We start from the raw sequence: 24,398 nt of genomic DNA, 5'->3' as shown, positions 1-24,398 counted from the left end.
TTCCGAACGGGGAATCGACGCCAACCCAGAAAAGATTGGCACTATTCTCCGAATGAAACGCCCTGTGCGAGTGCACGATGTCCAGAAGCTTACTGGATGCTTGGCCGCATTAAGTCGATTCATCTCACGACTCGGTGAAAAGGCATTGCCTCTTTACCGACTGATGAAGAAAGCTGACAAGTTCGAGTGGACTCCAGAAGCTGATGCAGCGTTTGCCGAGCTAAAAGCTCTGCTCTCCACCCAGCCGGTGCTTGCTGCTCCAATCAGCAAAGAGCCTCTGTTGCTCTACATCGCAGCCACAGGACAAGTCGTCAGTACTGTGCTAACGGTCGAGCGGGAAGAAGAAGGAAAAGCTCTCAAAGTTCAGCGCCCAGTGTATTATTTGTCTGAAGTCTTGACTCCATCCAAGCAGAGATATCCCCATTATCAGAAGCTTGTGTACGGAATATACATGACCACAAAGAAGGTTGCTCATTATTTCTCTGACCATTCAATCACAGTCGTCAGCGACGCTCCACTATCAGAGATTTTGCACAACAGAGATGCAACTGGTCGAGTGGCCAAATGGGCGATTGAACTTCTTCCCCTTGATATCAAGTTCGAGGCAAAGAAAGCCATTAAGTCCCAAGCAATAGCAGATTTCCTCGCCGAGTGGATCGAACAACAGCAGTCGACTGAAGTTCACTCGGAGCATTGGACCATGTTTTTCGATGGTTCTAAGATGTTGAATGGTTCCGGTGCTGGGGTTGTCCTGGTTTCCCCCAGAGGAGATAAGCTCAGATATGTGCTCCAGATTCACTTTGATTCCTCCAACAATGAGGCAGAATATGAGGCCCTCCTGTATGGGTTGCGCATGGCCATTTCACTCGGCGTCCGTCGCCTAATGGTCTATGGCGACTCGGATTTAGTGGTCAATCAGGTGATGAAAGAGTGGGACGTGAGAAGCCCAGCCATGACTGGATACTGCAATGCAGTGAGGAAGCTGGAGAAAAAGTTCGAGGGGTTGGAGCTCCATCATATACCCCGACTGAAGAATCAAGCAGCTGATGATCTAGCAAAGATAGGTTCCAAGAGAGAAGCCATTCCGAGTGGCGTGTTCTTGGAGCATATACATACTCCGTCAGTCAAAGAAGACCCTTTCACAGAAGGAACTCCGCAGCCAAAGAGCGCCACAGATCCGACTGAAGTGGAAGTCCCAGCAGTGGTCGACTTGGTCATGGATGAAGAAAGGGAGATGGCTCTGATCCGCTCGACCATCTACCAACAAGATCTGCGCCGTTTTCACGCCCGAAATGTGAGAGGTCGAGCCTTCCAGGAAGGGGATCTGGTTCTCCGAGTGGATCAGCACAAACCACACAAGCTTGCTCCTTCTTGGGAAGGCCCCTTCATCGTCACTAAGGTTCTCCACAACGGGGCGTACCGTCTTTACAACGTCGAGCATAATATCGACGAGCCCCGAGCTTGGAACGCGGAGCTACTCCGCCCATTTTACACTTAAGTTGTGTCACTCGGATGAGTTGCAATAAAGTACTTCTGTAGTTCATGGGTTTAGGAATAATAGTGTCATCACTTTTTATCTTTGTCCATATAAAAACTCCCCCTCAGTGGGTGGCTTAGCCGCGAATCCGTTTCGCCTAAGTTTGTAAAAATCCTACCGAGTGGTGAGCCAGACTCTCACTCGGAGGCTTAGCTGCGAATCCGTTTCGCCTAAGTTTATCAAAATCCTACCGAGTGGTAAGCCAGCCTTCCACTCGGGGGCTTAGCTGCAGTCCAAGCACTCGCCTAAGTTTATCAAAATCCTACCGAGTGGTAAGCCAGCCTTCCACTCGGAGGCTTAGCTGCAGCTTCGTGCTCGCCTAAGTTATAAAAATCCTACCGAGTGACGAGCGATCCTCTCACTCGGGGGCTTAGCTGCAGTCCAAGCACTCGCCTAAGTTTATCAAAATCCTACCGAGTGGTAAGCCAGCCTTCCACTCGGAGGCTTAGCTGCAGCTTCGTGCTCGCCTAAGTTATAAAAATCCTACCGAGTGGTAAGCCAGCCTTCCACTCGGAGGCTTAGCTGCAGCTTCATGCTCGCCTAAGTTATAAAAATCCTACCGAGTGACGAGCGATCCTCACACTCGGGGGCTTAGCTGCAGTCCAAGCGCTCGCCTAAGTTTATCAAAATCCTACCGAGTGCTAAGCCAGCCTTCCACTCGGAGGCTTAGCTGCAGCTTCGTGCTCGCCTAAGTTTATCAAAATCCTACCGAGTGGTAAGCCAGCCTTCCACTCGGAGGCTTAGCTGCAGCTTCGTGCTCGCCTAAGTTATAAAAATCCTACCGAGTGATGAGCGATCCTCACACTCGGAGGCTTAGCTGCAGCCTCGTGCTCGCCTAAGTTACAAAAATCCTACCGAGTGAAGAGCGACATTGCTCTGAATCTCTCGAAGGCTTAGCTGCAGTCCAAGCGCTCGCTTAAGCACAGGCACCTTGCTCTGAATCTGCATAAGACATTTTGAGCCAAAGGCAGTCATATTCAAGCGCCAAATTCAAGTTTGAATCGACATTTAAAGGAACCGAAAGTGCTCAGGCGTCAAGCCTGTTAAAGTTTGTCGGTTACAATTCCACTCGGCATACCGAGGCAAATTTAAAGAGTCGAGCCAGAAGAAGTTTTTTACCCCTCCTGCGGAGGGCTGGAAGGTGCAACGAATTCATCAAGGTCAATTCCGTCAGCGATCCGAGTGGCAGCTGCAAGGAAAGTCTCCATAAAGGACCTGAAGTCGTGCTTCTTGGTATTGGCCACCCGAAGGGCCGCCAGCTTCTCCTCTCGTGCATCTTTGCAGTGGACTCGGGCCAGACACAGAGCGACATCTGCACCACATCGAGCCGAGGACTTCTTCCACTCTTGCACTCGACCAGGGATCGTGTTCAAGCGGGCCATCAGCGACTCAAGGTCATTCTGAAGTGTCTCCTCAGGCCAGAGCGTCGAGTCGATGCGAGATGTGGCGGCCTTCAGCCTTGCGAGATAGTCCACGACAGCTGCAACACGTGACTCCAGTCGGAAGACATCCATGGCAACTTCGTCGTTCACCGGAGAATTGACGGGGTCAAGGTTTGGCTCCAGTCGGCTGGTTTCATCTTCAAAGTTTTGACAAAATTCTGCAAAGATGATCATTAAGTCAAAGAGATAGTCGAATGGAAAAGGCCGCAATTGGAAATATTTGCCAAACATGAAGATTTACCTTCAAGCATAAGAAACAGCTTCTTGGCAAGGCCACTCAGGAAGGTTTCCAGTTCAGTTTTCTTCTCAGTCAATTTGCTGACTTGGTCGGTCAGGGCAGCTTTGTCAGTTCTCAGTCGACTGACCTCCTTGTTGGCAATCCCAAGAGCAGTTTTCAGGTTGGTGTTGTCTTGTTCAAGCTTGGTGACTGAAGCTAACTTCTCGTCGGCAAGCTTGATATTCTCAGCTAGCTCAAGGTCTTTCTTCTGCTGGGCCTCCCTTACCTTACCTGCAAGACACAGTAAGATCAGATGTTGAAACAAGCAAGAGGAAAAGTAGTCGTCAAGGTCTCACCAAACATACCTTCAGTCTCCTCCTTCGCCTTTGTCAGCTTCTCCTGAACCAACTTCAAGCTCAGCTCGACTTGAGTATGTTTCTGTTCTAGCTCTGAGTAGCGAGCCACAAGATCACAGGAGTTCTGCGAAGAACCAATCGACTAAACGTCAAAAATAATTCACTTCCGAGTGAAAAAGGGAAAAACACAAGTTTCTAAGACTACAGCCGAATACAAGCATTCGACCGTAGTCTCGGGGACTACACCCAGTGGGTGCACTCAGCGTGCCCCCACTAATCCTGTTGAAGACAAAGTCGACCAGTCGACCTCAAAAAAAAAAAAAAAAAACAGTGCGCGAGACGCATTCTCTAAGACTGTGATCAACTGCAAGCAGTCGACCACAGTCTCGGGGACTACACCCAGTGGGTGCACTCAGCGTGCCCCCACCGGTTTGCGAAATCCAGTCGACCAGTCGACTGACAGAAAGATTGACATCATAAAGCCTAAGGCCGACTGCCAGCAGTCGACCTTAGCCTTGGGGACTACACCCAGCGGGTGCACTAAGCGTGCCCCCGCTAACATGGAGTTTATTCGACACACCCAGTGGGTGACTAATATAAATCCCGGAAAAGAAAAGTTTTTGGTAGCATATCCAACAGAACAAACAGCAGTCGACTGACCTGGACATTGCTTTGGAGGGCAGAGCTGGCGTCATAAGCTGCCTGGCTCGCGTCCCGGATAGTCTTCAGCTGCTTCATCATGAGTCCCGCATGGCGTATTGCCTCCTTCGCTGCGCCAGCTTGGTCCTCTGGGACGTGGTGGGTCGTGAAGAGGGAGGGCGGCTGAGCACTCGTCAGTGGACTCGCGAAGGACACCGTGTGTCGAGTGGTGTTCCCTTCCTCCACAGTCAGAGTCTCAGGCGCCGTCGCATCCTGAGGCACCTTACTAGCGGGCATTTTTCGACTCTCCCTGCGTGCCAGCAGTTCTTCATCCTCGTCGTCGTCAGGAAGATCGATAACAGTGTTGGGTGGAGCTGCAGAAAAGGGTCAGGATCAGAGATCGCGAGTCAGTCGACTAAGAATGGTATTAAGAACACAGCACCTGGATTCGAAGTGGCTGCGTCCTCCATCTCGTGGTCATCGGCCCGGGCCGAGGTCTCAGAAGTAGCAGCGCTGCAACTCCAAAGGATCAGTCGACTAACCTCGGTGTCGACCAGAGATAAAGTTCGCATAAGAATAAGAAAATATGAGCAACACAATTACCCCGAAATGGTGGGGATGGACACCTTCATCTTCGGCAGGAGCTTGGTCGGCTTCGATGAGGCCGCCCTGGGCTGCTTCGGCGCCTTTTCAGTCGGCGCTGGAGAGGTGGTCCGGGGGCGCTTGGTCGACTGGATGGCGGTCGCAACCCCCTTGCCACGTTCGGTCGAAGGGTCGTGGACAAGCTTCGACCGCCTTTCTGAGCGCGGTGGAACGACCTCCTCTTCCTCTTCTTCCTCGTCCTCGATGTCATCTTCATCATCTTCATCATCATCATCGTCGTCATCACCCCCTGCGGCATCCGAGTCCCATTCCTCCTCTTCCTGGCTCTCGCCCCCGCTCGCCTCGCCCCCACTCGCCTCGCCTTCCTCAGTCGAAGCTTGTGCCCCATTGGGCATCGAGTACAGCTCGGTGAAGGCCTAGCAGTCGCAGAAACAAGGATCAGTCGACCAGTCGACAGGGTTAGCAGGAGTGAATACGACAAAGACACAATGGAAAGCAGAGCAAGTGTACCTTGTTTGGGATGCTGTCGTGGTCGAGTGGAGGAATTCTTCTGGCTCCGCGCGGGTTATCCCTGTTTCCGGTAACGGCTGCCATCCATCTCTCCAGAGTGGCGTCGTCGACTTCTTCTGGATGGACTCTAGTCTCGTCTTCGGGCCCGCAGTACAACCACATGCAGTGGCTCCTGAACTGGAGAGGCTGGATGCGGCGCTTGAGGAAAACCTCCAGGAGGTCCATGCCTGTCACACCGTCCCGAACCAGCTGCACCACGCGCTCCATCAACATCTTCACGTCGGCTTTCTCCTCCGGAATCAGCTTCAGAGGAGAGGGCTTGCTCACTCGGTCCATGGAAAACGGAGGAAGTCCACTCGACTGCCCTGGCGTCGATTGGACCTGGCAGTAGAACCAAGTCGACTGCCAGCCCCTGACGGACTCGGGAAAGGACATGGGCGGGAAGGTGCTATTGTTCCTCACCTGAATCCCCAGGCCCCCACACATTTGGACGACTCGGGTCTTCTCGTCACCTGGGCTAGCCTTCTTCACGGTCTGAGAGCGACACATGAAGATGCGTTTGAACAAACCCCAGTGCGGTCGGCAGCCCAAGAAACCCTCACACATGGACACGAATGCAGCAAGATAGGCAATGGAGTTTGGGGTAAAGTGGTGGAGCTGCGCTCCAAAGAAATTCAAGAAGCCACGGAAGAAAATGCTGGGTGGCAAGGAAAACCCTCGGTCAACATGAGTGGCCAGGAGCACGCACTCACCCTCTTCTGGTTGTGGCTGCCACTCCTTCCCCGGCAACCTCGCAGCTCCGTGAGGGATCAAGCCCTCGTTGGCCATGTCGAGGAGGTCCTTCTCCGTGATGGTCGACTGGATCCAGTCTCCTTGGACCCAGCCTTTCGGCAGGCGGGATCTGGACGAGGACCCCCTGCGGGTGGTGGATCTCCCCTTCGCCTTCTCCGATGCCGACGCCTTCTTGGCACGCTCCAGCGCCGCCGTCTTCTCCTTGGCCATGGTCGCCGGCGAAATGCGCGAAGGAAAGTGGTGCGGAGGTGAGAGCGAGCGCGCTGAGCAGAGAGGAAGGAGGCAGAGGGAGACAGGGAGAATGCTGAGGCGCAGCACAGAAATCCCCACCGGGCGCATTTATAAGGTCTCTTCCGAGTGACTGACATGTGGGCCCGGTCGATCTAATCATATCTGGGAGCAGTTATGAGGACTGGATACGTGGCGAAAAAGGCGGCGCGGAGATCGAGGCGTCTATGCCCCGTCCCATCCGAACGCCACGGTCTGCCCCGCTTCGCGCGCGCCCCCAAATTTCGCACCCCGCGGAATCCGCGGGCAACAAATCAGTCTGTCAGACGCGGTGTTTCCGGCGATCCGTCGCTCGGAGATCGTCGAAGCTCGAAAGATCACTCGACGCAAAAATAGAATGGATCGAGTCGACCGAAGACAAATTGCTCCCTGTCAACGAAGAGATTTTTGATCCAGAACAACACACAACTAGAGCGCAAAGGTTAATCGAAAAACGACATCAACGCCTTCTTCACTCGAAGCCTCAATCCATTCGGGGGCTAATGATGGGGTTAAGTACCTAGGGTAGGGTCACGGACCTGTCCCAAGTAACTTACCCTAGGACATCCTTAGAAGAGGTCGCCTTCCAGTCGACTAACGAGGACTCACTCGACCAACGAGTACACACTCGACTGGCTTGAAGGACTCGACCACTAAGACTCACTCGACCACCAGGAGGTCAAGAGGCACTCTGCACCACAACGGTCTGTAATTAAGTAGACTTTATGATAGTAAAGACACTTTATGTGGGGCGTTACCAGTAACGCCCCAGACTTAACTCACCTTAAACCTTCTCCTACGTGGGCTGGCTGGGGTCCTGGCACACTCTATATAAGCCACCCTCCCTCCACAGGCAGAGGGGTTCGGCACCTTGTAATCCATACATTCATAATCCACTCGACCGCCTCCGGGCTCCGAGACGTAGGGCTGTTACTTCTTCCGAGAAGGGCCTGAACTCGTACATCCTTTGTGCTTACAACCTCTCCGTAGCTAGGACCTTGCCTCTCCATACCTACCCCCCACTCTACTGTCAGGCTTAGAACCACGACACTGGCCAGCAGAGAAGCGGGAAGCTAAAGGTTGGCGACGAGGACGAGGCGGAGGCGGCGGCCTCCAGCATGCTATTTGGTTCAGAGAGTCGGGGTTAGGCACAACTAGATGGTGGATGCTGGCAACAACAGCGTCCATACTGGGACGTTATTCTCATCTGTGTCGGGCTGGACGCCGTTATCCACTACGTCCTTACTATTTTTTAAATTTCCATTTATCCTTTACTACTTCCATAATTATTGAATTATTAATTAATAAAAATTTCGGGTTTTGAACCACGGCCGGCGGTGGGTATCATTGCCTGCTTAGGCTGGTCACAGTGGGGAGGAACTTAGGAGTAACATCACACACTCCAATACAACTTTGCTTATGTGGCACGTATTTAATGAAGAGAGAGGTGTTTGTGGTAACTAGCTAAGTTACCGGAACATCACACATTCCAAGAAACAATGAGTCTATAACCTAATAAATACATCGTTGCATGACACTACATAGATGTTCCTACCCACTATGGAGGTAGTAACATAGTCTAGGAAAGTGTGAAGTTACTAGGTTATGTTCTTGCCCATTATGACCAGCCTTAGAGTTCGCGATCGGCACGCTCCTGGCCGGAGATTCATAACAATGTGCAGCAAACATGCATCTCAAAGTAACTTCTTTTGGTGTCGGGCTCACCGATAGTATCACTCCAGGGCAGTAACATGTCTCTTGGAGTATTACTCTTGTGATCTTTCTTTTCCCGAGATTTTGTAATCCAGGGTAACAAGAACTAAAAAGAACTCTTCATTGATGAGCTATTCGGGCAATTTAGTGCTTAAGGCTTTCTTGGAGTATTACTTTTGTGATCTTTCTTTCCTGAAAGGCTCAGCCTGCCTAAATTCAGCATGTTTTGAAGTCGGGACGTTGGAATTTTTGTTTTTCTTATCCAAACGTCGACTACGCCTCTCGGCAAGGTTAGAGGCCCCTCCAATCTGCACATAAACTGCTGCATCGAGCAAGGAATGTGGTACAAAGCAACTGAAGTTGCTCAAGAACTCATCCAGGAAGGTAGAGGTTGTTGGGACTTGTGACCTGCCAATGTCATCAAGCGACTCGTCGGACTCAGAAGCCTTCAAGCTGGAAGTTCACTAGGCGCTATCAAACTCTGGATACGAAACCAAAAGCGGCAATCTCCCCAACCAAGCTAACATGTAAAAACGGCTGAGTCAGGTCCATGCCATTGCTCGAAGCCACAATTTCCTCAACCTTGACTTGTTACTCCATGCCTTGGATAATCATTTCGGGTAAGCCAACATCCAAAGCCAAAGGAGCATGACACTTTTTTTTGTGATCCAGACGCTAGAAGGTATCATGGCAGGTGTATATTCTTTTTTGATGAGCTATCCGTTTTTTTAATTTAGCAAATGGAGTCTTGATTTACCTGACCAGCAACTTATTCATAGGTAAGTTACAATAGTCCTCAAAGTCTTAAACAAGGCCTAGTCGACAAAAATGGCGACTAGCCAAATGTCACACAGTTCTAATTGTAAGCCATCTATCATGTGCAGATTATAGAACCCGAGATATAATATATCATGATATTCCGCTTCAATCAACCATTGCCTCGCCATGTGTTTTTATTGATTTCTTTTTGTTTGTGCGAAATGTGTCTATTGATTTCGTTGGAATGAAATTGAAAATGAGAAACCCCTCAATTCGGCAAAGATTCTGCTTCAAGGCGTTGTCTGAATTATTTTTTATAGCAAATTAAATTTTGAGTATATGTATCAACTCTCAACCCTTACAAATCAGAATTGTACAAACTCATCACGGAGGTGGTACACTTCAAACTCAAAGAGTAGATTAAAAAAAATCAAACGCCGGAAATTATCGGGAAGATTTGAAAAAACATTACTCCCTCCATTCTCTTATACAAGGCCACAAACTCAAATTACAGGTACCAAGATAAAATTTAATGACTGATTTTGCAAGTCAATTATTCTTTTCGTTAGTCGGGATCATTAATACGCCGCATGCATGCAAAAAAGGAACGGGAAGGAAGTTGTACTAGCACAGCGTTTCTTAAATCAAGGGAAAATGAAGCGTGGTTGGTCAAAGGACATGGAAGGTTTAACGCCCATTTAAACCCCACACTGCCCACAATTTCCGTCTCCTTATAAATATGCGCGCCCAACATGGAATCCTCCATCATTCCTCGAATCCCCTCGCCATTGCCGCGCCATTCAGTGTCTCGATCGCAAATGGCAATGGAGAGGAGCACGGCGGAAACGCTGCCGCTGCCCCCGCGCCTCTCGGCCTCGCCAACTTCCTCGCCGGCCACCGTCGGCGCCCACCTCACCAATGCTGCCTGCGCCAGCAGGATCCGGCGCGAGTACCGCTCACCACGGTCCTTGCTGTCGCGCATTCTCGGCAGGGGCAGCAGCAGGTTCGGCTGCCGCCTGCGCATTCCCCGCTACTGCTCCAGCGGCGCCGGAGCGGCCGCCAAGGAGGACGCCGTAGAGGAGGTGGTGGCCGCGCCGAAGGTCGTGGCGAGCAAGCAAGAAACAGAGGTTCGCGAGTCGCCTCGGAGTTCCCTGCAGGGTACGTGAGTGATTACCGTGAACTGGCTGAGTTAGTGATTGGCGTTGATGGTGATGGTCAATGGCGTGGCGTGGTTAATCGTTTCGTTTGCGCAGGGATGAAGGCGGCGCCGGAGGTGTCGGCGGCGAGCCTCGGGCTGGGCGCGGGCCTGGTGCTGCTGCTGTCCAGGGGCGCGGCGGAGCTGAGCAGGATGGCGGAGCTGCGCGCCCAGATGGAGCGGCTGGTGATGGACGTCAAGGCGGAGGCGCGTGGTAGCACCCGCTCCGACTTGTCTGACGGCGGTCATGTCGACGACGGGGCCAGCGTCGTCAAGGAGCGCATCGTCTTTAAGGACGCCGGCGGCGAGGACGCCCCGTTGTCCCGTGGTTCGCGCGATGCCGCCTCGGCGTGCGGCGATGCCGGCGTTGGAGATGCCGCCGCGGCCTTGGATCAAATGGAAGCAGAGCTCGAGGCTGAACTGAAGCGCCTGCAGGTCGACTCCGACCACGACGATGAGGAGGAATGTGTTAGACCGCGGCGAGATCACCAGCTCGAGGTACCGTCGTGCTCGTACAACTAGTGGTGCTCACGCGCGCCCGCTCTATGTCAATTTGACAATTCTGTACTAAGTTCCGATTGAACTTTAATTTGCAGTCGGAGGCCAAGAGCGACATCTCCTCGGAGAGCGGCTCCCTTGCTTGCGTCGACATAGACGGTGACCAAGACATAGACGCGGCAACAGAATGCAAGGAACACGAAGACAACGAGGAGGACGATGAGGAGGAATGCGTGAGACCGCGGCGAGATCACAAGCTCGAGGTACCGTCCACTCGTGCCGCCACTGCCGCCGGCGTGGCGGCGTGCTCGCTCTGTGCCAATTTGACGCTGTCCTGAACTGAATTCCCATTGATTTTGCAGTCCGAGGCGAAGAGCGACATCTCCTCGGAGAGCCGCTCCCCTGCTTGCGTCGACATCGACGGTGTCCTCGGCGACGCGGCAAGAGATTGCAAGGAACACGAAGACAACGAGGAGGAGGAGGAGGGAGACACTGACGAGGAGGATGAAGAGAGCAAGGCGTGCCACGGCGGTGTGCCGGCCCGGGTGCTGGAGCGGAGGCTGCACGAGCTCCTGCAGTCGCGGCACGAGCAGCGGATCGCGGAGCTGCAGACGGAGCTGCAGCGCGCGCAGAGGAAGCTGCGGGACAAGGAGCGCGAGGTGTCTCGGTGGCGCGACACAGCCAATCTCGTCTCCAACCACAAGGATGAGTCGTTGCTCAGGTAGAACCAACGGACCGCGAAGATGAGATATAATTAACACTACTAGCAACCCACATGTACCAATCTAAACCTGTCGATAAAAGTAGAACCAACGGGTCACCATGCTCAGATAAAAGTAGAACCAACGGACCGCGGAGGTGCGCGTGCTCCGTCGCAACCATTATCCCCATGGCTGGCTTTTCTACTCCCTCCCGGCATACTTTGCAAGAAACAAGAAAATCCCATCCGAACCTCAGTGTGATTTCATTACATATTCTCGCTATCATCATGCACACCGAACTCCATGATATATAAGCCTTTTAGAGATTTCATCGGTAGAGACAACATACAGATGTAGAGGGTACATTCACTCATTTTGTTCTATATATGGCCCGTATTGAAATCTCTAAAAAGACTTGTATTTAGAAACAACTCATTCGATCCTATAGTGACTGTTTTATTAGCTTTGTCTAGTGCGTCCATACATATTACTATCATCAGATCAGGCCCTCATGGAACCTGGTCCACCATAGAAGATAGTCATCCCGAAATCCTTGCTAATTTCAAATCCACCCGTAGTGTATTTGGACGGATCGCTCGACCCTTGACCCACTAGGTATCTATCAGGGGTCGCAAACTTGACCGTGTCGTCTGCAATCTCGATCTTTCTTATGAACGCTGCTTTTCCAAATCCTTCCGAAGCAAAACGCCCGCTGCCCATCTGCGTAGACTTTGATGACGCTGTCGGCCCCTCAACCTGCCCGCCCCAGAACGCCAAATCGCCCTTGTATCTAATGAATTCGAACAGCCCACCCGGCCAATATCCAATTGCTATGTTATTGTAACTCACCCACCAATAGTTTGATTTCGGCTCCTAAAATAATTCAGTATTAATTAGTTAGCTATATGCCCATAAATAAATAAATTAGTTCATTTGTACATGGTACGTACTTGAGATATTGCAAATTTATTTTAAGAATAACATAATACGTACCTTGAATATTTGAATGCCTGCTACTCTCTGGTCTCCACCATAGACAGAGGATGGTTGTATTCTTGATCCAGGACCAATGTGTGGGTGGACTTGCACATATCCAGGACAGCTGTGGTCAATGCAGCCCTTCTTTGAATAGCCATCGAACTGTCAAGTTTGTTCCAAGGTCAAAAACAAAAACAAAATATCAACACACATACATTATTAATTTCTTATCATAGAAATATATAGAGCATGTATCCAAATAATATTATGCATTACCCAAGCAACATGAAGTCTAACAAAAGCATCACCACTCAATGCTGGAGCTACCCGAAGACCGGCGCTCAGCCGATCAGGCCGTTGTCCTCTTCTATTTTCAATACTTATCCAAATTGCACTAGAATCCTGGCTACCTTTAACCTTTGGCTCCCAAACATTTAATGAAGCACGCGCCCCATATAAATCACCCATGTATGTGAGTCCTGCCCTCTGCGAGAAATAAAAGTAACATCTGCAAATGTCAAGAATGAATACTATGTATAGATAAACCTGATAGGATATCACATCTAATTCACGTTATAAAAAATGTAAGGCACCAATCCCATCAGAATTTTTAATTGGACCACTAATTAAGCTAAGAAGTTCTAAGTTACGTGACACATAAATCATATTATATTATTCATATTCAAATGCATTTTAAATGTTATCACTTTCGTTTCATATTTCCATGTTGTCGATACAACTTAAATCTTAAGATGTGTGGTCATTCACATTTTGGGAAGGAAAGAGTAATGAAATTAATGAATACAACTTAATGCCAAAAACTAAGAATTTGGGACTAGTATATATGAAACTCTCCAATAGAGTGTTACTAAAACTTGGTAATGAAATCAGAATTCCTTCATGTACAACTAAAATAATGCTCATACATAACTTATTTAGTAGATATAAGAATCTAAGGGCACAAAAATCATTCCTAACTACTCAAATGTTGTAGAGTACAAGGTCCTTCATTCACTATAAAATTGCCAAAAAAACTCATTGTTCCATAATAACATGGTGAATCTAAACCGTTCATTATTGTGACCCTCGATGGAAAATTAACCGTTACCATCCAAATATTACTTTTTTTTCTTAGAGTACTTTCTTAGAATTTAATTAGATTATTTATAGTGTCTATGGTGCATCTTTAATCCAACATTGTACATATGATATGCATCATAAATGCAACAATTATACGTCAATTGGCATAATCAACCCTATCAAAACATCCCATCAAACTATGATAACAAATTCATTTTGTAACTTATACAAAAACTCACCTCCCATTGCATATCGTTTTTTAGCCCATCAATATTGTGTGTTGCTATGGTGCTACTTCCGTTACTACGCAGTATTGGAACTGTTCCTGTTGGGCACTCGATGATAGATGGTTCCGCTTGTGAAAAAGAATCCGAAGGAAATGTTTCGGTATCCATCCAAACAGGGATAGAACTTGGTTTCATCTGTTTGAAAATAAAATCAACCACCATGTAACAAAATATTACAAATGCATCAGACAATACACACAAAACATGTTGTAGTTTTATTCATCATTGACATAGCTTATACTATGTCAAAAGGTTGTCACTTTAGTTCATTTTCAATAGTCCTAATTTTCTAATGTAAAAGAGCATATCCAGAAAGATTGATGAAACAAGAAGGGAGTAGAACACACTAAAGCAACATTCGTGGACTTAATTATGAACTGACAATATACTGAGCAATTCATGGATGTATATCATATTTTTATGAAATTAATTTACCTTGATTTTATGGTCTTTCAACAATGGGTGGTTTAAACCCGGTTGCTTATACACATCGATGCAATCATAGACGTCTCCGTCTTCCATCTATTTTGAGATTTCCTTTGCTTGTTAGTCATAAAAATATATGCTAAATATACATGAGAAGGTTAATTAGTCATACCTGAATGGTTTTATTAACTCCTTGATAAGTCAGAATCTGGGTACTGTCTTCCTCTTGCCTTCTATATCTCACATCTTTTCCTCTGGTCGCTAGAACAAGAAATGACATAAGAAGAGTCACACTAATGGCTTGTGTTCCTTTCATTGTTAGAACCTGGAATTGTTTGTTTTGGAATTCCTATACCACCATATTTATATGCTTCTGAACGTACCACACATTTAATGTTGCAAATAATTATAAGATATATCATAAGGAATTAGTTCACTGTACGCGTACAAAAGATATCATATATTAATTGCACTAAGATATATTACCTCTACAAAATTATAGCACTAATTGCACTATGATAATTTGTGTTGGAAAATATGCCATTAATTTCCCTAAGATATGATCATCCTTCTCTTTTGTACAAAATATACGGTGTTAATGCCATATAAATGATGTGATGTGTTTGATGCATAGGAAAATCTTCACAAGTTCCAAGTTTGATACGGAAAGTGTTAACATGATTAATTTATTGCTACCAAAAGATATGCTACTCCCTCTGTTTTCAAATATAAATCTTTTTAGAGATTTCAACAAGAGACTGCATACGGAATAAAATGAGTGAATCTACACTCTAAAATATGTCTATGTGCATCCGTATGTTGTATTTCATTTGAAACCTCTAAAAAGACTTATATTTAGAAATGGAGGGAGTAAATATAAATGAGAAGGTTAATTTTTCATACTACCCGAATGGTTTTGTTAATTTGTCAGTAAGTGAGGTTTGAATACGGCCTCACAATTTCTTTCATCATTTATCCTTGAAATGTTTTATACCATCAACTTTATTACCCAACCAACATATTTTTGAAGAGACTCTTTCACGCACGCGCGCTGGAGATCAATCGATCCAAAGCGAAGGGCCAATCCAACAACGTTTCCCTTGGGGCCCCACGTGGATTGATGACTTGCAAGTGTACAGAGCTGTTGTAGCACTTTCGTGTGATAAATAAAGTGTCGAACCCAAAGGGAGCGAATAGGAAGGCATAAGGACAAGTCGCTGCTTAGGTAGAACCAACGGACAGCGGAGGCGCGCGCGTCCGGTCTATCAGTACTCGGTATAGTTTTGCTCAGTGTGATTTAATTACATATTCTCGCTATGATCATGCACATGGAACTCGATGATATATAAGTCTTTTAGAAATTTTAACAGAGACTACATACAAATGTATATAAACGTATTTAGAGTGTAGATTCACTCATTTTAAAAAGACTTGTATTTATGAACAAAGGAAAAATCACTCATTTGATCATATGGTGACTGTTTTATTAGCTTTGTCGAGTCCATACATATTACTATCATCAAACCTCTCTTGGAACCTGGTCCACCATAGAAAATACGCATCCCTAAATCCTTGGTAATGTCAAATCCACCCGCGGTGTATTTGGACAGATCGCTCGACCCATGTGATCCGAATTGGACTTGGATCGTGACCGAGTAAACTTTGGGCTTTAGGGTCCATGTGCGGCCCAAGTGTTGAGCCCGTGATAGATGGCTATATATAGTGGAGATGCGGCACACTCATTTGATTTTGGCGCCCCCACTAGGGCTTTGCATGTGTTGCAACTAGCCACCTCCACTCGCCGCTGGTTGTCTGATCGGACCTACCAGTCTTCCGCACAACGTTCCTCTTGCGCGTGTGGATACTGAAAGAGGCGGTGCAACCTGAAAAAAAATGTTGTTTATATGCTCAATCGATTGATATTGAGGCTGTACGCGCGATCGATTGTGTCGCGAGTCGACGATCCCCGTCGCGGCGGCGACACCGAGCGGAGAGGAACGTGACGACCTCGCATATATAGGTGCGTCAGCGGGAGAGGTGATTGTGCTTCCGACGGACGCCGTCGTCAACGAGTCTCCGTCCGACGAGGACGCACGCACGCGTTCTGGGCGCCGCCGATTGGGTCGGAACAAGGAGAGGCATTTGTGCTCCGTCCGTAACTAGAATCACAAAGAACACGTTCAGTCCAGGGTTGACTTCCCGACCCGAGCGTGACTCGTTCGTGAACCATGCACGTACACGCTCGGCACACCATCAGACTCAGACTCGGATCACGGCCGGGCAACCTCCGTCGCACTACATATGTAATCCTCTCCCCGGCTCGGCACAGACGCGATTTTCTCCTACGCAGTTCACATGCGATCGATCGATATGGACCTGATCCAACCCCAAAAAAGAAGAAGATCTGATCCGGTTCTGGCCATGGCGGCCTCGAGCCCGGAGTGGTCGAGCCTCCTGCCGGATCTGCTGGGCCAGGTGATCGCCCGCCCCCCGCACATCGCCGACCGTGCCCGCTTCCGCGCCGTCTGCCGCTCGTGGCACTCGGCCGTGCGCCTGCACGTCTCCCCTCGGCGGCGGCTCCCATCGGTCGTCCTTCTCGACGGCACCTTCCTGACGCTCTCGGACGGCGGCATCCACCGCGCACCCTTCGGCAATAACACAGAGTGTGTTGGCTCTACTGGCGACTGGATCGCCCTCGACTGTAAAGACGGGGCTACGCAGACACACACATATAGGCTTTTCTGTAGTATGTTTGAACTATTGTTTTGGCTGATGTGCAAATTGTAAAAGATGTTTAAAAGTCTGTTCTCTCTCCGGTAGTGGGTGATTTGGCATCCTATAAATATGGTTATATGTTTAGGATGTAGGTTGCTTATCAGTTGATGAGGTGATGCATCAGGTCTGATGGAAAAAAGTGGTGTGATGGTTGTATCTAGACTTCTATTTTCTTAATGAAAATATGGGCCATGTGGCCCTTTTATCGGTAAAAAAGAGCTCGGCTCCATCATCAGTAAGGTTCCGGAGGAATTCCAGATCCGCAAGGTAGTCATGCGGTCGACACCCCAAGACCTTGTCGCCGTCACGTGTAATGCATGGAAGTACCCTCTGATTCTATGCCGACCTGGGAAAGGAGTCTGGGTACCGAGGCTATTGGCCATGCCCTACTTTTGTATCTGTGACATTATGTTTTCTGGAGACAACAAGCTCTATGCGATCACCAAGGCCGAGGACCTTTTTGCACTACATCTTGCTGAGGACGATGATGGCAAGCCCATTGTTACCAATGTCAAACGGATCATCAGGCATGCTCCCGGCCACGAGGACGATATGTATGACGTCGGCATGTGGAAGAGGTTGACCGACATCGATTCGTCAAGTGACGAGGACTCTGAGGAAGACTCGGATGATGAGGCATTGGGTGGAGAGGACAACAACGAAGTGTTGAGTCAAGAAGACGCTCACGATGAACTGGTCGGTGGTGATAGTGACACGAAACACTTAGCTTTCATGGAAGAGGATACTTTTTCTGAATGTGAAGACGGTGTGAGAGAAGGGTGGGACGCCGTCCACACCAGCCGGCACCTTGTCAGGTCACAAGGTAAACTACTCATGATTAAGCGAGAACGACTAATTGCAGCCTTGACTCCAACTCACCACACTCGCAAGGTCGAAGTGTTTGAGGCGGACATGGATGCATGTGCATGGATACCCACGAGCAGTAGGTTCGGTGACGGCAAGGCAATATTCATCGGCTATTGCTTCAGCAACATAGTTCCTGCTTGCGGAGAAGTGGAAGAGGATGTCATTTATTTCCCCGATACTAATGATGTACTCCCTCCGTTCCAAAATACTTGTTTTTCTAGCCATTTCAAATGGACACAACATATGGATGTATGTAGACATATTTTAAAGTGTAGATTCGCTTATTTTGCTCCGTATGTAGTCACTTGTTGAAATCTCTAGAAAGACAAATATTTTGAAACGGAGGGAGTATTTAACATCACATCCAAGACAATTTGATTGTTAATGCACATGAACCCGTTACATGACCAGTGGAGGGCGACGTGGGTTTTCCTACCTAACCTAGTTGTCTAAAAATGTCAAATAGAATATTTATTTGTTTCTTTCTCCGTCATAAGTGCATTGCTATGAATGTTGACTTCACACATACTTCACCAAGTATTGTGGTCTTTCCTATCTCAGTTGTTCCGTTTTTGTTCTTAGAGCATTTATAACCTAACCTGGCAAATCCGCCTCCCTATACGTCCACAGACACGCTCGGATGTGCCCGCGGACGTAGTTGGACAGCCCCTCATATGTCCTGCCACCAGTCGCATACCTTAAATCCAGACTCAAACACATGCAAATTCATCATACACGCCATTCTCACGCATAAATAACAAATGTTGGTAGTGAAAATACATAGTTCTTACATAATATTTATATTAAGTGTACAACTCAAACGTTACCTCTTTGATTTTCATTATGGGTCAGCATAAGCTCCACAAGATCACTGAGTAATTGTGCGTGCTCCTGATGATCTCGAAGATTATGATGAATTTGCAGAAAGTTCATAAACTGATTTGCATCTTGATTTCCGGGATTTGGACTTGTCCTCTATACGCTTCAAAACCATTGGTTTGGGCTACACATCATCCTCATTCTCGACAATCATATTGTGCAAAATAATACAAAATGTCACCGCCTGTCACAAAATTTCTGATTCGTATATCATTGCAGCTCCACGAACAATTTTCCAACAAGCTTGAAGCACTCTGTATACCCTCTCCGCATCCTTCCTAGTTGCTTCCTGCATTTTTGCAAAGTGGCTTTGTTTGTTGCCTTGTGGTTCGGATATGATCTTCACAAACGCCGTCCACTGAGGATAGATGTCATCGACAAGATAGTATCCCACGTTGTAGTCGCGGTCGTTGACGGTGTAGTTGCACGATGGCGATTCCCATTACAAAGCCTCCGGAACACGGGAGATCTTTGAAGCACATTGATGTCATTGTGAGAACCCGACATTGCAAAAAAAAAGCATGCCAAATTCATAAATCATTTACGACAACCGACGACATCATGGACCCTCTTCTCGGTGATGTTGTGCATTGGGGATAAACTTAAGCATTACTTAGGCCAGCCAGGTTTAAAAAGCTCAACCTTGAACTTTCAAGCCCGAATTAGGTCAGAAGTCCCAAATTTTGATCAATAGTAAGCCTGAGCCAAAGAAACAAATAATTTATAGTTTAGCTGCCATTTTTCCGTGTTCACCAAGCTACCGCAAGAACACATGATATTTCTACCATCAAAACGAAAACACATACACACAACCACAAACCACAAAATAGTTACGCACACGCACGCAGTATGTGTCCCCAACCTATTTTGACAGGTATTTTTCATTTTGTTTCATTTGTTCATTGAATGTTAGCTTCACAATTTGGGAATTGTAATATTTGCTATGTGTATGTTATTTGATTAGTAGAACCCATAAAATCATTAGCCACTAGAACTACTCGAATAATGTTGTAAGCATATTCCCCGCAAAAAGGAATGTTGTAGGGGTATCTCCACAACAAAATAGAAAATACTCTTGACAAATCTTCTATGTGTGTGATTCTTTGGCGGTTCAAGTCCATGTTTTTGAAACGACTCTGACTCTTCTTTGGGTTGTACTCAGAGACTAACTCGTCCATACCTACACATGTGTAAACCGGGAAGTAGTGGTATATCAACTTGCAGCACTCTTTATTCGCATAGGCTGCTCCGCTGGTGTTGGCATAGGCATTGCATCTTGATATCTTCGATGTCTTGTTTGTTCTTACACCTCTTAGAAGATATCTTCCCTGGATCCGGCTGGTTTCTGTTGTTCACTTGTCGTCTCTAGACACTTTGAATGGAATGTGCGCTGCCTCTGACCTAGTACGACTCGATGTTATGGACATGCTTCCGAGGTGTTTGGTTTTGGTTGTGACGCTACATGCGTGCTCTCTATACTGTTTCTACGCTATTTGTGGCCTGAGAATGGGCAAGGCGAGTTTAACTAGTTGGTTCCTCGAAGGTTGAGCATCTCTTCTTGTGCTCATGCACACGAATATTGTGGTGCCCACTCCTCTCTTCTTTCTCCTCTTCTCTCTCCTCTTCTCACTTTTACTCTCTCTTTTTTTGCGAAATGTCTTCTTTATATCACTGTTGTACATTTGTTTACCTATCAATGTAATGATATCCAATATTTAGGGGCTGTTTGGTTCCAATAAGTCACCTGACTTAAGTCAGGTGACTTAAAATCAGTGACTTATAAGTCAAGCCTATTTGGTTGTCACTTGACTTATAAGTCACCTGAGCACACCTTTCCATCTTGTTTTTTATGTAAAGGTGGTAGGACCCATGTAAAAGAGGGTGACTTATAAGTTTTAAGTTGGGGTGGAGCAACTTATGGCTTATAAGTTGGGGTGACTTATAAGTTAGGTCCGTTTGGCAAAATAAGTCACTTTTTGCACTTTTCAACTTATAAGTTGGTGACTTATTTGGAACCAAACAGGGCCTTATGTACTCGCGGAAAAAATGCCATGCGGCTACATGAAATGGTTGTGCGCAACAAGTCTAGGGCTTGCGGCTCTGCGACCGCACTGCATCGTGGCGTCTCCGTGGTGGAGGTTGCGCTCGTGCTCATGGTTCAATTTCTTTTTTCTACCGTGCTCGTGCCAAGGAACGCGACAGAGCCGCTACATCGGAAGTTACAGCCCCGCCATCGACCTAGCTAGGAGCTCCGCCATGGCGTCCGTTCCATACCCAATGGACTGAAAAACTAAAAATGTACGCTAGCTCGGTAGTCCACCAGAGAAATTTGCTCTGGAAGCTTGGAACCCAGCCGATGCCCGACCACCCTGGTGCAGGCAGAGGGCAGAGAAATATGGGCTGGCAGGCACGGTAAGCCAGGACACGGTCGGAGTCCGACCCCGATCAGACTCGGATCACAACCGGGCAATCTTGGCAGCTGACACTACATATTTGTCGCCCCCTCGCCCAGCACAGACGCAATTTCCTCCCTTGCAGTTCGCACGCTTGCGATCTGATCCCCGTCCATGGCGGCGTCCGCTCCGAACTGGACCACCCTCCTGCCGGATCTCCTGGGCCAGGTGATCGCCCGCCTCCCGCACATCGCCGACCGCGCCCGTCTGCGCGCCGTGTGCCGCTCGTGGCGCTCGGCCGTGCGCCAGCACGTCTCCCCTCGGCGGCGGCTTCCGTGGATCGTCCTCGAGGAAGGCCACTACCTGACGCCCTGCGATGGTGCCGTCCACCGCCTCCCCTTGCCCAAGAACACCAGGTGCGTAGGATCCACCAACGAGTGGATCGCCCTCGACTCCACGGACAACGTCACGCGGGCGCACAGGTACGCGCTGCACAACCACTTCTCCGGCGCCACCGTGCCGCTGCCGGAGCTGGACTCCGTCATCGTCGAGGTTCCGGACGAGTTCGAGACCCGCAAGGTGCTCATGCGCTCGACCCCCGACGACCTCGTTGCGGTCACCGGTAACATATGGAAGTACCCTCTGATCCTGTGCCGACCGGGGAAGGGAGTGTGGGTGCCAAGGCTATTGGCCATGATGTACTGTTGGTGTGAGTTGAGATTTATGTATCTGCCAGAGGGCTCAAGTGTAAAATGTACATATAATATAGATAGAGAATAGAGAGAGATAGATCGGGAGAGATCCAGAAAATTCCCCATTCATCGCCTCTGCCCTCTCTCTCTGTTCTTCAACCCAGATTACTCAAATCTTCCTGATTTTCGTATGAAACTCAATATGGCATCGGAGCAGGTTCATTCCTTTGCGCTCTCCCTGCAATTTTGAGCGCAGATTGGCCGCCGACGAGGTGCTGTGTCGCCGTAGTCTTGAGCGTGCGGTTGTTGTTGTCGTGTGTGGTGCTGTGATCTGTCCGCGTCTCTGTCTTCATCCCCTCTGCACTCTGCAGTCCGCCGGAGTGAGGTGCTGCACCACCGCCGCTGGACCCGGACATAGGTCTACAACGCTGCTCTGGTTTGGTCTCAAGTGGTTTGCGACGTGGTCAACTTCATCCCCAAAGTGCTGTCCTACTTCTTCCTGGTACCTATCAAGCCGCTGGTTCATCTCCAAGTTTTTTATTTGGCACATATTGTCTTGCGTGAGGTCTCCATCACAAACAGAGGAGAGGCCAAGTTAAATCAGACTAGTGTGCTACAGGCTACAACAAATTAGCAACTGCCGTGGTGAACTTTAATACAATTGTTGAGTGTGCTTGGGGTGTGCTTTTGCATTGAAAATGTCAGAGCAAACTAAGGACAAATCAGGGGATTCAAGTATAGAAAAAATGTATGAAATATTCAGTAAATTGCTTGAGCAGCAGCAGCTTAAAGCAGTCCCAGAGACAGTTAAGTATGCCCTGGAACCAAATCCAGTGAGGTTATCAGGTCCTGGCAACTATGTCAGTTGGGCACGCCATGCTCAATTGATACTGAGTTCTCATGGCTATGAGAACCTACTTGTAGATGATGAAGAAAAGCAGAAAAGTAATGGTACTCACACAAGACAGATCAATGATAGAGTTTTAGTATGGCTGTTGGGAAGCATGGATCCAGTAGTGCGACAACAAGTCGAAATAATGTCAACTGTGTCTGAAATATGGACCGCTTTGGAGAAGCAATTCACTGGGAAATCAAACAAAATGCAGGCAACCCGCATTATGGAGGAATTAGTTCATCTAAATCAGGGTACAAAGTCTGTAACAGAATATGCTGGGGAATTGAAACGGCTGTACAGGGATCTGCACTATTATCATCCTTTTCAACCAGTTGACAAGAAAGATCTGGCCATTCATCACAAATGGTTTGAGACAATTGTGGCCAAGCTGTTTCTAGATGGACTAAATCAGGAGCTTAACCTTCGACGACAACTCATATTCTCTCAACCAGAATGGCCCAGTCTTGATGATATTATTTCCAGTGTGCTCGAGGAAGAAACCCGGTTGGCTCAACCCAAGGAGGAGGATCTAAAATGTGGAGATGACCGTGTGGCTTTATCTATGCAATACCGCCATACTCCCAGGCCCTTTGGCAAGATAGAAAAACAAGTTGTTTTGTGATCACTGTAAAAGAAAAGGACATACAAAGGTTGGATGTTTTGAGCTGCATGGATATCCATCATGGTGGGAAAAAGGAAAATCTCGGACAGGGGGAGTTCAGAGTGTGAATAGAAGGCAGGCAAAACACACCGCGTCTCTACGGGAGCCACCAGTGGTAGATGTACGAGCTCTTGAAGAGTTCAACTCCAAGCTTAAACTCTCAGAAAGCTCATCTTCCTCCCAAGGCACTTCTAAGGTTGATTCCAATCTAATTGCCACTTCTCACCCAGGTATGAACCTTTGTCAAGCAAACACCAGCACCAAATCAAAACCTTGGATTATTGATACAGGAGCTACAAATCATATGACAGGGGTTTCAAACCTGTTTGTATCTTATACACCTTGTTCAGGTAAAGACAAAATCCGTGTAGCAGATGGATCCATGGTGCCTATTGCGGGGCGTGGATCCATCCGGTGCACCAAGTCATTGTCTTTACCTCATGTTCTACACGTTCCCAAGCTTCCAGTTAACCTATTATCTGTTAGCTCTATCGATAAATCTCATAACTGTAGAAGTTGGTTTGATCCTACTTGTTGTGCTTTTCAGGAGCTAGGGACTGGGAAACAATTGGGGACTGGGACCGAGCATGAAGGACTTTATTATCTTGATGATGGAAGTGATGAAGTGGCTCTTGCATCATGTTTGTCTTCCTGTCAGGAGTTATTGTTGCATCACCGCAGGCTTGGACACCCTTCTTTTGCTGTTTTATCCCGCGTTTATCCTGCTTTATTTAAGTTATGTCCTAAAGAGGCACTGGTATGTGATGCTTGTGAACTAGCTAAACATACTAGGGGCTCTTATCCTAGTATTGGTCTTAGAAGTGAAAAACCTTTTGAAAGAATTCACTCTGATGTGTGGGGACCCTGTGAGGTTCACTCAGTTTCTGGGCACCGGTGGTTTGTGACCTTTATTGATTGCTTTAGTCGATACACTTGGCTTTATCTTCTGAAGCATAAGAGTGATGTATTATCTGTTTTCAAAGACTTGTGTGCCCTTATTAAAAATCAGCATGCAACTACTGTTAAAATTCTACGTACAGACAATGGTACTGAATATGTTAATCATGAGTTTGAATTGTTTCTTGCTTTGAATGGTATTGAACATCATACATCATGTGTCAATACACCAGAGCAAAATGGTGTTGCTGAACGTAAAAATAGACATTTGCTCGAAGTTGCACGTTCATTGATGTTTACAATGAATGTGCCCAAATTCCTTTGGGGTGAGGCAATTAA

At 47.7% G+C, this 24,398-nt stretch overlaps 4 protein-coding genes across 4 annotated transcripts; 3 read left to right on the top strand and 1 right to left on the bottom strand.

The window, feature by feature from the left end:
• The first annotated feature begins 9,616 nt into the window (after nt 1-9,616).
• LOC123131184 (sodium/potassium/calcium exchanger 1-like) lies at nt 9,617-11,516 on the top strand. The gene is made up of 4 exons (XM_044550917.1): nt 9,617-9,993; nt 10,089-10,528; nt 10,627-10,791; nt 10,891-11,516. Exons 1-4 carry the CDS (start codon nt 9,654-9,656, stop codon nt 11,251-11,253), a joined length of 1,308 nt encoding a protein of 435 aa, XP_044406852.1. The 5' UTR covers nt 9,617-9,653; the 3' UTR covers nt 11,254-11,516.
• Nucleotides 11,517-11,625: 109 nt separating this feature from the next.
• On the bottom strand, nt 11,626-14,320 carry LOC123131185 (uncharacterized). The gene is made up of 6 exons (XM_044550918.1): nt 14,173-14,320; nt 14,010-14,096; nt 13,527-13,709; nt 12,484-12,693; nt 12,223-12,369; nt 11,626-12,102 (listed from the first exon to the last, which is right to left on the bottom strand). The coding sequence occupies exons 1-6, from the start codon at nt 14,314-14,316 to the stop codon at nt 11,731-11,733; spliced, it is 1,143 nt and encodes a 380-aa protein (XP_044406853.1). The 5' UTR covers nt 14,317-14,320; the 3' UTR covers nt 11,626-11,730.
• A 1,989-nt stretch (nt 14,321-16,309) lies between these two features.
• LOC123129759 (uncharacterized) lies at nt 16,310-18,240 on the top strand. The gene is made up of 4 exons (XM_044549795.1): nt 16,310-16,785; nt 16,868-16,899; nt 17,016-17,848; nt 18,225-18,240. Exons 1-4 carry the CDS (start codon nt 16,422-16,424, stop codon nt 18,238-18,240), a joined length of 1,245 nt encoding a protein of 414 aa, XP_044405730.1. The 5' UTR covers nt 16,310-16,421.
• A 2,827-nt stretch (nt 18,241-21,067) lies between these two features.
• On the top strand, nt 21,068-23,815 carry LOC123131183 (putative F-box protein At2g04810). The gene is made up of 2 exons (XM_044550916.1): nt 21,068-23,392; nt 23,710-23,815. Exon 1 carries the CDS (start codon nt 21,089-21,091, stop codon nt 21,692-21,694), a length of 606 nt encoding a protein of 201 aa, XP_044406851.1. The 5' UTR covers nt 21,068-21,088; the 3' UTR covers nt 21,695-23,392; nt 23,710-23,815.
• The last annotated feature ends 583 nt before the right edge of the window (nt 23,816-24,398 follow it).

This window comes from Triticum aestivum, chromosome 6A (genome assembly GCF_018294505.1).
Source record: "Triticum aestivum cultivar Chinese Spring chromosome 6A, IWGSC CS RefSeq v2.1, whole genome shotgun sequence".
Classification (NCBI taxonomy): domain Eukaryota; kingdom Viridiplantae; phylum Streptophyta; class Magnoliopsida; order Poales; family Poaceae; genus Triticum; species Triticum aestivum.
This window is presented reverse-complemented; position numbering and strand designations above follow the sequence as displayed.